The sequence below is a fragment of the Leptonychotes weddellii genome, chromosome 5, assembly GCF_054177405.1.
Source record: "Leptonychotes weddellii isolate Sample4059 chromosome 5, ASM5417740v2, whole genome shotgun sequence".
Taxonomy (NCBI): Eukaryota; Metazoa; Chordata; class Mammalia; order Carnivora; family Phocidae; genus Leptonychotes; species Leptonychotes weddellii.
The window spans coordinates 9,764,343-9,776,903 of record NC_138373.1 but is presented as its reverse complement, the minus strand read 5'-3'; the positions used below and the strand labels follow the sequence as shown (position 1 = coordinate 9,776,903).

The 12,561-nt window shown below is 61.8% G+C and overlaps 1 protein-coding gene across 1 annotated transcript in view; it reads left to right on the top strand.

Moving 5' to 3' along the window:
- Positions 1-12,227, top strand: part of CASTOR2 (cytosolic arginine sensor for mTORC1 subunit 2) — a 47,309-nt gene extending 35,082 nt beyond the window's left edge. Inside the window, exons 3-9 of the mRNA XM_081819606.1 lie at positions 596-789; positions 1,146-1,278; positions 1,798-1,921; positions 2,618-2,728; positions 2,983-3,065; positions 6,439-6,533; positions 6,615-12,227. Coding sequence (XP_081675732.1) covers positions 596-789; positions 1,146-1,278; positions 1,798-1,921; positions 2,618-2,728; positions 2,983-3,065; positions 6,439-6,533; positions 6,615-6,680 — 806 coding nt within the window. The 3' untranslated portion in view covers positions 6,681-12,227. The remainder of the gene's footprint in view (positions 1-595; positions 790-1,145; positions 1,279-1,797; positions 1,922-2,617; positions 2,729-2,982; positions 3,066-6,438; positions 6,534-6,614) is intronic.
- Positions 12,228-12,561: the final 334 nt, after the last annotated feature.

The following is a 12,561-nucleotide window of genomic DNA, read 5'->3' as shown; positions in this document are numbered from 1 at the left end:
TTAGGCGTCTGCTTCTTGGTTTTGGCTCAGGTCATGATCTCAGGGCCATGAGATCGAGCCCCACGTCGGGCTCTGCACTCAGCAAGGAGTCTGCTTGAGATTCTCTCTCCCTCTGCCCCCCACCCCCATACACACGCTCGTTCACTCTCTCTCGAAGAAATAAGTAAATCTTAATAAAATAACCAGGGGGCCTGTTCCACCCATTTGAGGGCAGCCCCTGACAGCCAGAAGGGTGGTGGGAACTGGAAATAAAATCATTACTCGCTGCTGAACACCCATTGTTTCATGGGTGAGACCGTAGAAGCCCAATACAGATAAGCCACTTGTCGCCCAGGCTCCTGCCCTGCCAAGTGGTCAGGCACGTCTGAGGTCCTCTGAGGGCCTTCCCTGCTCGGTCCTCCCAGGGTGGGACCTCTGATTCCATCCTCCTCTGACAGATAAGGGCACCGAGGCCCTGAGGGCAGGGACTGGCCGGGGTCCCACAGCTGGCCTGCACCTCTGTCCCCATCTCTGCAACCCGCCCTGTCCCCTGCCCGGAGGACCCATCAGTCACAGGCCCGCCTTCCATGTGTCATCCCCTTCCCTCCCCCTGCAGAGCTGCCCTCCTCGGAGCACCTGAGCGTGGCGGACGCCACCTGGCTGGCCCTGAACGTGGTGTCAGGCGGGGGCAGCTTCTCCAGCTCGCAGCCCATCGGCGTGACCAAGATAGCCAAGTCGGTCATCGCCCCACTGGCCGACCAGAACATCTCCGTGTTCATGCTCTCCACCTACCAGACGGACTTCATCCTGGTGAGCCGGGGCCCTGCTCAGAGAGAGGTCAAGGGTACCTTGGGGTCATGGGTCAAGTGTCAGCATGGCCCCGGTGGGACCGTGGGGCTCCGTGCAGCCCCACGCACCGCCTATTTGTTGCAGACCGTGCTGGGTTCGACCTGGAGGCCAGGATGTGAGGGCTGGGAGCACATGCGGGGAGGGGTGGCAAGAGTGTCTGGTCACAGGGCCCGCAGGGGTTCCAGGCTCCCATCCCCCACCAGCGTGGCGGGAGGGATGGGGGAAGCTGGTTCTGGGCGCAAAATCTCAGAATCAAAGGGGTCGGTGCCCGTGGTCGCGGACCACGGACACTCACATCCTTGACTCCCCATCCCCAGGTGCGCGAACGGGACCTGCCCTTTGTCACTCACACCTTGTCATCAGAGTTCACCATCCTGCGGGTCGTCAATGGCGAGACGGTAGCAGCTGAGAACCTCGGCATCACCAATGGCTTCGTGAAGCCCAAGATGGGTGAGTTGAGGGGGCTCTATGCAGGGCAGACCTCAAGAAGTCGCCAGGACCTACCCCAGAGCAACCCCATTCTCAGAGCATTCATTAAGCACCAGGCATAACACAGTGCGACAGTCCTGGTCAGACCCTGCTCTCGAGGTCTAGCAAGGGCAGGGGGCGTGGACACAGCCAGTGATGGCCAGAGGCCGCTCCTCACCCATCCAGGGTATCAGGACGGGCCTCCCAGAGGCAACGACTCTCTAACTGAAGCTTGGAGTCTTAAGTAGGAGCTCAGCCTGGTGGTAGAGGTTGGAAAGGTCTTTCATTCCAGGCAGACAGCAGGGCATGTGCAAAGGCCCGGGGGTCTGGAAGTGAGCCTGGAGAATCAGGAGAGTCGTGGGTAGTACTGGAGGCTGCAGAAGGTACAGGGGCAGGTCCCCCAAAGCAGCTGCCTGCTGACCCCACCCCTCATCGGGCCCTCCTCCTGCCCCACGCCTCTCCTCCTCCCGGCCTCAGCGCCCACTGTCTTTGCTCTCGCAGTCCAGAGGCCTGTCATCCACCCTCTGTCCAGCCCAAGCAACAGGTTCTGTGTCACCAGCCTGGACCCTGACACGCTTCCTGCGGTCGCCACACTTCTCATGGACGTCATGTTCTACTCCAACGGGTACGGCCCCCTTGGACGTGAGAGGCTGCGGGGTGGGCCAAGGGGACACGACTCTGCCTGGGAGCCCCAGTCTGAGTGGGGAGACACAAAAGCCACCACCTGCCCTGGAAGCTAGTCTGGGAGGGGGTGGATCATGGCTCTACCCAAAAGCTGTGCTCTGAGAATCCCAAAACTTGGTGAAGCCCCAGGGCCATATGTCCATGAAATGAGCACCCCACTCACTGTCCCCTGAGCTCCAAGGGCAAGCCGGGTCAGCAGGGGAGCCAGGAGCTCGGGGGTTTTCATTCGGCAGACAAGAGGCTTTGCATTTTACCTCGGAGCAGATTTTAGCGGGGTGGGACCAGGGGCCAGTGAGCTGGCAGTGACCACACACTGTGCCCCAAGCTGTGGGTCGGCGCAGGGACAGAGAAACCCTGTCCAGCAAGGGGCGGGGGTGGTCTGCACCGAGAGCCGGCTGGGTCTCTGGCTCCGTGAAGTGTGGTGCTCACCTCTGTGAACGCCGTGGACTCGTCCGCATCTCAGATGGGGAGACCAAGGGTGGGAGCAGAGGTTCAGGGTCACCCAGCAGGGCAGGATCAGGGCCAGGGCTTGGCCCCAGCTTTCCCAGGCTGGTGGGCCGGCAGGCAGGCCAAGTGGGGGTCTGGGTGTGGCGGGGGGTCCACTGCATCCCTCACCACCCCACCCCCTGGCCCCCAGAGTGAAAGACCCCATGGCTGCCGGGGAGGACTGTGGCCATATCCGCTTCTTCTCCTTCTCCCTCATTGAGGGCTACATCTCCCTGGTGATGGACGTGCAGACCCAGCAGAGGTGAGTGGCCCAACTTACGGACGACGTGCAGCTCAGACAAAGGCCTGGGGCCGTCGGGGCGCTGTTGGTCCCTCAGCCCCCTCTCTGGAGCTGGGTGGGGGGGAAGGTGTTCCAAAGCCCACTCCCAGCCCTGCCTTCCCATTCCCCCCTACATGAGGGGGGCTCAGGAGGGGGCCCCGACGGCAGCCACAGCTCCAACCAAGGGACCACGACCAACGTCAGCCTCTGGGGTTTGTCTCTCTCTCCTTGTTAAGGTTCCCTAGTAATTTGTTGTTCACCAGCGCATCTGGAGAGCTCTGGAAGATGGTGCGGATCGGAGGACAGCCCCTGGGATTTGGTGAGCCCCAGGGAGGGGGGGAGGGCGGGGACCACACCAGCGGGCGGGGGCCTAGCATTGCCGAGTGCCGTCAGTCAGGGCTCACTCACCCTGCGGTACAGACAGGAAGGCTGAGGCTTAGGGAGCTGACATCCCCACCACCATGGGCCCTTGACCAGCGAGTGACAGGAGGTGCGGGCCTTCAACCAAAGTGCTCTTATTTCTCCCGCACTAGAGATTGCATTCCTGTTGCTTATTACCCCATTGGGGGGCGCAATACAAGTTGAAAAGGAAGGGGCGCCTGGCTGGCTCAGTCGGCCAAGCGGCCGACTCTTCTTGATCTCAGCGCAGGTCATGATCTCAGGATTGTGAGCTCGGGCCCTGCCGTTGGGCTCCATGCTGGGCGTAGAGTCTTCTTGAAAAGGAAAAAAAATCACGTTTAGTCCCAGCTGCTCACAGGCAATGGATATTGTTCCGATGAGTGCCGTTCACATAAATAAATGCAATTGCCGTCAGACTCCGGCACCCCAGCACTCACCCCAAAATACCTCCCCATTTCTGTCCCGGGAGGGAGCAGCTTCTCCTCCGTAGCGATGACCTGATCGTAAGGAGGACATCCGCAGAGATTCCCTAAGAGTCTCTAGTCTCGGTTTCCACAGCTGCCCAAACAGCATCGTTGGCAGCGAGTTTTGTCCACAAGCGTGTTCCAAGGGGCCCCGGGGCTCGGAGTCCTCGGTAGTTAGCAGGGCCGCGTGGCACCGATTTCGCCCGGGGCTGGGTGGAGGCCGCCGGCCCATTGTCAGTGATGCGCCTATCAGAAATGACTTCCTTAAGCTAGACCTGTTAGACCCCAGGGCTGGAACCCGGGAGAGGCCCTTGGTCGTCTCTGGGAAGCATCCTCCAGAAGCCCTGGTGGGATTGGTGAACGCCGATTTCCCACAGATACAGTGAATGAAGAACATTCCTGATGAAGCCCAGACTGCTCCAGGGGCCATCATGTCAGCCCTTGGATGCTCAATTCCTAGGACGGGAGATGGAGGTGGCAGGGCATTTTGACCCGGGGGCGAAGGGTGGGTGAGGGAGCCAGGTTCTGCCTCCTGCCTCACCTGCCTGTGGATGAGCTTGCAGGTAGACGGGTCCCCCCAGCTCTGCTCACATGAAGGCCAAAGCCAGAGCCATCCTGGGGGCAGGACAGTGGGCCACTCTGTGGAGTGCTAGGAAGTGTACACTGAAGGTTCCTGGTCCGACCCTGGGGCCTAGCCTGCCTCTCACGGTGGGGGGGGGCCTCCTTCGCCACAGACCCCAGCGTTTCTCCTGCCCACTTTGGCTGCCCGGTGCGGGGTCGTGGGGATTGAGCGCTGGAGCAACTCCTCACTGAGGCTGTTAGAAACGACGTGAGCACAGGCAGGTTGTCTACCCTCTGAGCCTCGGTCCCCCAGTATGCCATCCTGATAAGGACGATGGTAGATGCCTCGCCTGGGTGCTGAGCAGGGCGTGTCTGTCATACCAGGTGCTCAGCTGTCCTTGTCACGTGTCAGGCCCGGGTGGCTCAGGGAAGGGTCGGGAAGGGTAAGGCTCCCCAGAAAAGGTGCCTCGTGACCTGGCAACACCTGTCCGCGGCACCCACGTGGCTCCAGGTGGCCATGCCCAGGGTGCAGGGTCCAAAGGTAGAAGGGGTAGAAGAACCTAGCCGGGTCGCCCCAGGCAGAGGGGCAGAGTCCTGATGCGGGACCAAGGGGTCTGGAGGTGGAGGGGAGTGGCAGAGCTCTGGCGGGCGGCGGGGCGCCACCAGGAGACTGCGTCCGTCAGAATAGCGTCTCTCATGCAACCACAGAAGGTCCCGATGAAGGAGGAGGAAAGAGGGGATGGGGACGGAATCCAGACGTGTAGCCGTCGGGCCTGTGTGTCGGACGCCCCACGCGCGGGCAGCCAGAAGGGTGTGCGCCGCGGCCGCGCTCGCCTCCCAGCCAACAGCTGGGAGCTGCCTGCGCAGGACGGCGTGGGCTCTAGGGCCACCCTGACGGCTGTAAATAGGCCCGCAAGGAAGAGAGCTTGCCGAGGATCTGCCGGATCCCAGACCAGCACATTCCGTGTGTTTGTGAGCGTGGTTTGGAGTAAACGCGGCTTCCCTCCGAACCCAGCGCGCCTACGTGCGAACAGCTCCAGAACCGTCCTCGGTCCAGCTCTGTGCTGTGTGTGCCATCTGGGCTCCCCCCTTAGCCATCCCGTCGCTTTATAAAGTGCGTGTCACCAGCCTTCTGAACTGACGTGACAGGTGGGTCCCAACCCGAAGTCAGAAAGGCATCGTTCTCGACTCCAATCTCCTAACCCCGTTTTTATGGGAATAGTTGCGTCTGTAGTGAAAGGATCTTAGGAGACGAGTCTCCACCACCTGGTGGCGCAGACAGACGGGCACCAGATGTACAGACCCTGGGCCTGCCCAGCCACCCAAAGGGCTCGGCAGACCAAGCGGAGAGCAGGAGCTTGAGAAGCCCACAGAGTCACCACACAGGTCCAGGGCTGGGCTGACGGCGGCAGAACTGGGGCCAGGGAGTGAAGGAGCAGAAGGGAGGCTGGAGGGGGTGACGATGGGGTGTTGGAGGGGTGGAGCCCGGGCCGGTTCCCAGGCTCCAGCCTCAGAAGCGCGAGGGGAGCTGACGACCCGATCTGGACTCTCCCACCCGGTCGGGAACAGCGTTGGGAAAAGGCATCATCGTCAAAATCGGAATAGTGGCTTGGGGGGAAACAACCTGAAACCTTGGAAGGGGTTGTGTTGGTCGCACAGAGCGGTCCTCGGACCCTGGAGGTCTTCCTGGAGGAGGAAGCCTTGTGGGGTGCCTTCAAATCAGGCAGGGAGCCGGGGTTGAGGAGAGGATGCACCCCTGCTTTGGAGGTCGAGAGGGAGAAAGAAGCCCATTCCGGCCCCAGGCAGATGCCTGGCACTAGTTTTAGGACCACCCCGCTGGCCTCCACAGATCATTACCCGGTGGGGACTCTGAGGAGGAACCCGATGCTCACAGAGCGGAAGTGACTTGACCACAGCCTTCTGGCTAGAAGAGAGTCAGAGGGCGACAGGAAAGAGGGCCTTGAACCCACATCCTCCCGTTGGCCACATTGCGTCCGGCTCTGTCTCAGAGAACTCGCGAGAGTCGGGAGCAGGCAGAGGGTGACCAAAGCTGGACAGAGCTGGGCTCCGCGGAACCCTGGGGCAAAAGCTCGTTCCGGCCAGGGAGGGTCAGAGAAGGCTCCTGGGTGGAGGGGCCTCTGCGCTAAGCCTTCAGGGCGGGGGGCGGGAGCGCTGGGAAATCATGGGGGCGTGGCCGGCCCCGGCAGCAGGGGCAGGGGGGAGGCTGGCCGAGGATGCTGAGCGTGGTCCCCCCGCCTGTGTCCCCAGATGAGTGTGGCATCGTGGCCCAGATCTCCGAGCCCCTAGCTGCTGCGGACATCCCCGCCTACTACATCAGTACCTTCAAGTTCGACCACGCGCTGGTGAGTGTCCAGCAAGGCCCCCGGGGCAAGGGCTGCCAGTTCGGGGCTCACGGGTTCTTGCCTCCCCCTGCCCCCTCGCAGGTGCCCGAGGAGAACATCAGTGCCGTCATCAGCGCCCTGAAAGTCAGCCAAGCAGAGAAGCATTAGGAGGGCCTCTTCTGCTCCTCCCTGTCTGCCCCCCCAGGCCTGGGCCCAGCCCCTACCCTGAAGATTCTTCTCGCAGTATTTCTCACAGACTGGAAAATCGGCCCCAGGGTCCCCCAAGAAGGGGCCTCTGGGAGACACCCCCGATTGCTTTCCCTGCCAGGCCCGGGGCCCAAGCCAAGACCTCCCCGTGCCCTCCTGCCTTCCTGGAGCCCCCAGACCCTCCAGAGAACCCCTAACCTCCTCCTCCCCCCACTCCTACTCCAGAAAACGGTGTCCGAGGCCCAGGGAGTTCACAAGCCCACCCACCTTCCCACCTGGCCTTGCCTACAGCTGGGGGCAGATGCTGAAGGAAGCAGGGGCCTCCTACGAGACAATGGGGTTCTGATCCTCACGTCATCTTGGGGAGGGAGCTGGCCGAGTGGGGCTGAGTTCACGGAGCCAGGGGAGGCCCCCGTGAGGACCTGGGGCTGGATGTTGCGGTCGCTGGTCTCTGGATCCATCAGCTCCGGGCTGGTTCCCGCAGAGTGGAGGCCAGTGGGCGGCCCTTGGGTCACGGGCTGGGGCAGCTCTGACAAGCCTGGGTGGGGCCCCCGAGCTGGGGAGGACCCGCGCCACCCAGAATTCCGCCTGCCGTCCAGAGGGCTTCTGCCCCGACTCCCAGCAAGACTGCCAAGGAGGCCCTGTCCAGACCCTCCCCACCGTAAGCACTCACGCCTGGGGGCGGTTCCCAGGAGACCCACCAGCCTGGGGCACGAGCGCCTGTCCCCTGTTGCTTTCTCCGGACCCTACTTGGGCAAGGCAGAGCCTTGGTATTCCCCAAGCAGGGGCATCCCCAGCAATCTGGACCTGGGGTTTCTTGGGTCACCCCCACTCCCCAGCAGTTGACTAGACCAGCACAGGGTTCCCCCGTTATCCTGCTCCCCTCCCCTGCCCCACTTTTGGGGGATGTGGAAGGCCTCTGGCCCCCAACTCACCTGCCTGCCTGCCCCTCAGCTGGGGGACTGTGGCACTCATGAGTACTTGACCTGGGGGGCAGCTTATCTGAGCCTTAATAGAGAAACTGTACCGTACGTTTTAGTTTCTTATTTAATATATTTGCGCCCAGGCTGCAGTTTTCAGGGGACGGGGCCTGCTGAGTTCTTTCGGTGGGCCCAGAGGCTCAGCGTCACTCGGCTGGTGCCCTGTGGCTCCAGGGACAGGCATGAGAATCGGGAGGTGTCCCAGGAGCGTTGGCCCTCTCTTTGGAGCAGGAAGCTGGCCGCAGAGGTCTGTTGCAAGATCAGGGTCCCCGCCGGGGCACCCCACACGGAGCTGCGCATGCAGCCCCACTGACAGGTGCCCAGGGAGCCGTGGTCCTGTCTGAGCATCAGAGGGGACCCAAAGGCCACAGGGTGGTGGGCAGTCAGGTGGCAGGCCAGCTGAGGTGGCCTTGTACCCCTGGAGGCTGGCCAGGGAGAATGGAGTGAGCCCCCCGTGCCTCCCCTCCCACCGGGGGTGCTTCCTAAGCGAGCTGGACCAGAGGGTCCACTGAGGCTCCCGCCCTCCCTGATGCTCCTTCTCGGGCAGCATGGCTGACTTCTGCGCCGTTCCTGAGAAGCTCAGAGGAGAGAGGACGTTCCCTTAGGCCAAGGGCTTGTGTGGGCCCCACTCCCCACCTTCTCCCAGCGTTGTGGGACCCCCTGAGCCCGGGCAGCCCACCACGGAAGAGCCGTGGGTCTGGATCCTTGAAGGTGCTCAGGGCCCAAGCACTGATTAGGAACCCACTTCTTTTTTTTTTTTTTTTTTTTTTTAAGTTAATTCATTTTGCACAAAGCTCCAAAACAACCAAAACGTGTCCACTGTTTGCCGGCTCCAAAACGGGGGCGCATGAGCGGGCAGGGAGGGACCCGAAGCCCTGAGTCCCCTTTCTCTCTCCTTGGAAGGCCTTGATTTTCCGTGGCGCGCCTCTCCAGACTCCCTCCTGTCAGGTCCCCTGATGGTGTCACCTCTCCGCCTTCCCTCCCTGCCGAGCAAGTGTGTCGGCGCCGTGACCCCAGAAACGTGTGCTACCCAGAACCCCCCCCGAGAACGTATCTATTGTACACACCTATAAATACCTGTGTTTTATGTTGATATAGATATATACTGTAAATAGCATATATACTTGAGCAATATATATGTTAATACATGCCATGTGAGCACGCACACGCGTGTGTGCACAGTACGTGGACGCGGACCCCACTGTGTGTGCGCGTGTGTGGGCGTGAGGGCCTCCGCCCGCCGTGTCTGCTCTGCACACAGGCACGTTTTGAGCCACCGTATATTTTTAAATCAAGTATATAGGCAATACCTTATCAGAGAAGCCGTGACTTGAGAGAGAAACAAAACCAGCAGCCCAAGAGCGGAGCCCCCGGAAAGCTGGATTCAGCCCCATTTCCATGGCCAAGGCCCCTGGACACCCTTGTTTGGTCCGGGGGATGGTGGTACGGAGGCAGGAGTGATGGCATTTCTTCTGACTCCACAGCAGAAAGGCCCTCTTCCCGTTGCCCTGAGCCCGAACACCTGGGCAGGGAGGTGGTCCCGCTCCAGCTCTCCACCCGGGGTCCCCCCCGCACCCCTACATGGTTGTTCTGCGTCTTTTTCACCCGCAAGCTTAGAAACCACAGGTTCTTTTCCCAGGCCTCCTCCTGGATACTGGCCCTGTCTAGCCAGAAAAAGGACCAGTGCCCTTGACCTTGTGTCCAGCAGGGGCTGGGCGAGGCCTGGGCCCGAGCGGCCACCTGGAGCTTCCCCTCCCCGCTCCCCTCTCGCTGTCTGCGTGCCCGTGAGGAGCGTAGTTGCAGGGACTTGGTTTCCACGGCAGTTTGGGGGGAGGAATGTCCCCCCCCCGGTTTGCTGGGTTGGGGGGTCTCCAGACCCACGGGGCCGAGGCTCTCTTGGCTCTGGCTGGCCGGGCCCGTGGCGGGGGCAGGGAGATGGGGCTCCCGAGCAAGGCTGCCGAGGGGAGGGGTGAGTGGTGGCCCCGGGCCTGCCGCCTGGGCTCTGGGTGTGTGTGGATTTGCCTCTGTGTCACTCCCTGGTAAGAAAAGCCCACGCCAGCTAAAGGCCACCCCTGCCCCTCGCCTGCCCCATCCCTGCGCGCTACAGAGCAGCGTGACCACCCCTGTCTCCGTGGCTCAACCCTCAGGGTGGGTTCCTCTGGTTCCTGAGAAACAGCTTTCTCCCTCAGCACCCCGACTCACCTCTCAGCACCCCGTCTCGGCGGAGCAGAGGTGGGCGGGGCCAGCGCTGCGCCTCCTTCCTCCATGGGGGGGTCTCCAAAGCCCAGGGCACACATCCAAGCTAGAGAGGTGTGCGGACTTCCCAACCCCGGGATCCAGGGGGTCCAGAGTCTCCCACGCACCAGCGTTCTCCCCCTTCCACCAACTGCAGGCCACGGGCCCCTGGTGGGACCCAGAGCCGCCTGCCGTGCCTCCCCCATCAGGCAGCATGGCCTTGGTGACCAGTGCGGTGTCCAGAAGAAGATTCGTGGTCTGGCGAGGCTTGTCCCCTGTGAGGTGACAGAGGATGGGCCTGGAGGTCAGGAGAGAAGGTTCTGGTTTGATGGGTAGGGTGAGGCCCCCGTCCCAAGCCAAGGGCACGAAGTCACCTGATAGTCAAAGATGAACCCCCCCACCCCACCCCCCGACCGGCCCCTCCTGGCCGCATTTCTCAGGCTCACCATTAGGAGTCCCTGGGCCACGCTTCTGGGCCTCTGGATCTGCACGTGCGGACAACTTGGGCCCTTCCCAGCCAGGGCTAAGAGGGGCCTTGAGGATTTCCCAGGCGTCAGCAGAGCACTCCTGTGCTCTGTGACCCAGGAGTTTTTGATGCCACTTCCTGAGTGAAACCTGAGTGGGGGGTAGGCGGAACCGCCCCATAGATCTGTGTCCCCCGTAAGTGGGGGCAGCCGGTCACAGCCGCTGGGAAATAGAGCAGGCGTCTGGCCTGGTGAGCAGAGCTTGAGGGGGGAGGATAATGGAGTCTCCCCCCCACCCCACCCCACCCCCAAAGACACGAGTTTTGGCTTTTCAGGTTTTCCCAGATGCTGTACTGGCGGAAGGGCTCAGCCTGGAGGGGGCAGTAACTTCCCTTCAAAGGGGCTGCCAGGTGCCGAGCCAACCAAGGGGGCCGCGGGGGCGGTCAGCCCAGCTGAGGGCGGGCTTGGGGCGAGAGGCCGGGTGCTCCTGAGGGGAGTTGAGCCCTGTATACCTTTTCCTATCTCAGAGCTCCTCCCAGCTAGTTTTCTCCCCTTCATTTTCAAATTGGAGGCAACACCAGGGCAAGCTTCACTGTCTCTCGTATCCTTTCCTTAGACCCTGGGAGGAAGCCACGGGGTGGGCCGTGGCCTTCAGCTTTGACGTCCACGGCCTCCTGTATGAAACCTGCTCTGTTGAGAAGGCGAGGCCCAGGCGGGGGAGCTGTTGGCCGAGCAGCCTGCTGTCCTTGGGGCCGATGGCACCAGGAGTGGCCCCGGGACAGAGGGAGAGGCCTGCGGCCTGGCCCGTGGCATCGGTGGCTGGGAGGGAGTTTGAGGCTCTTGGATCAAAGGTAGGGGGAGGAGGCCGCGAGTGAGGACAGTGTTGTGTGCTTGGCCACGCGTGCGTTGTGTCCGACACATCCGTGTGTGTGCGAGCACCTCCATGCAGCGCCCGGATCCGAGCCACGGGCCTCGCTCGTTCAGTATTTTGAGGCCTCGGGAGCCTTGTCACCCGCGGGCCACACGGAGTAGGGGTGATGGTGCGTGGGTGGCAGGCCTCGCCCTCGGGACTGCCCCACGTCCCTTGACCTTGTTAAAGCTGCTCGGAGGGGGCGGAGGTGTCCCCAGCAGGGGCCCCAAGGGGCCAGCTCTTCAAAAGCGTCCAGTCCTGAAGACAGTATTCACAGGGAGAGGGTTCAGGTGCAGGCGCCCCTCACCTGCTGGAGGTCCTCTGCAGAGAGCATCCAGTGAAGTTGGGAGACCAGGGTGGGGGATGAGGAACGGGCCAAATTTGGGTCCCAAGACAGAGGGCAAGCCCGGTGCATTTTCCTGTCCTCTGCCTCAGTTTACCTATCCAGAAAATGGTCCAGGAAGTACTGAGCAGGGCTGGCTCCCCAGCTGGGCGGGATGGGGTGGGGGGAGGGGGCGGACAACACACAAAATCCCAAGTCCTCCTCTTGCTCCATGCCAAAATTATTTCCGTTATCCTGAGATGGGGGTGAGCGGATGTTGGGTGCATGATGGGGCTCTGAGGGGCCTCTGCCCTGCCCAGGGCCTCGCCTTGGGGGTCTCGCCCTCACCTGGCGCGCCACAGGTCACCAGCAGTAGCAATGGCACTTACATCTGTCCCAAGCTCTGGGCAAGGGGGAGCACGGGCCACCTGATGCCCCAGGGCCCTCACGCTTCTCCCCTCTTTGTTGAAGACACACAAAACCCTCAAGATTCATGTACTGTATGGCGGAGAGAAAAAAAGTACCTAATGTTCCCCCCAAAAAGACAGTATATTTTGTACTTTGTAAAGTGTTAATTAAAACGGAAACAAAAATGGATGTCGGCTGACCAGTGTCTGATTTATCAGGGGCCGCCCCGGGACCACACCTGCGGTCTTTCCTTTCCCTGAGCCGCGATCGGGGTGGGGGGAGCTCAGGCTGGGGAGGGCTTGGAGGAAGGAGAGCAAGCCTTCCAGCCCAACACCCAGAGCCTGAGAGAAGAAACGCCCGCCCCAGAGCGAGAGGGGCTGTAATAGTTATCTGGTGCTGCGTAACAAGCTGCCCCCAAGCTTCACAGCTTTACAAATGACTGCGTGTGTGTCGCCGTTTACGTGGGTTAGGAATTCGGGAGCAGTTTGAGCAGTTCTGGCTCAGAGCCCCTCGTGAGGCTGCA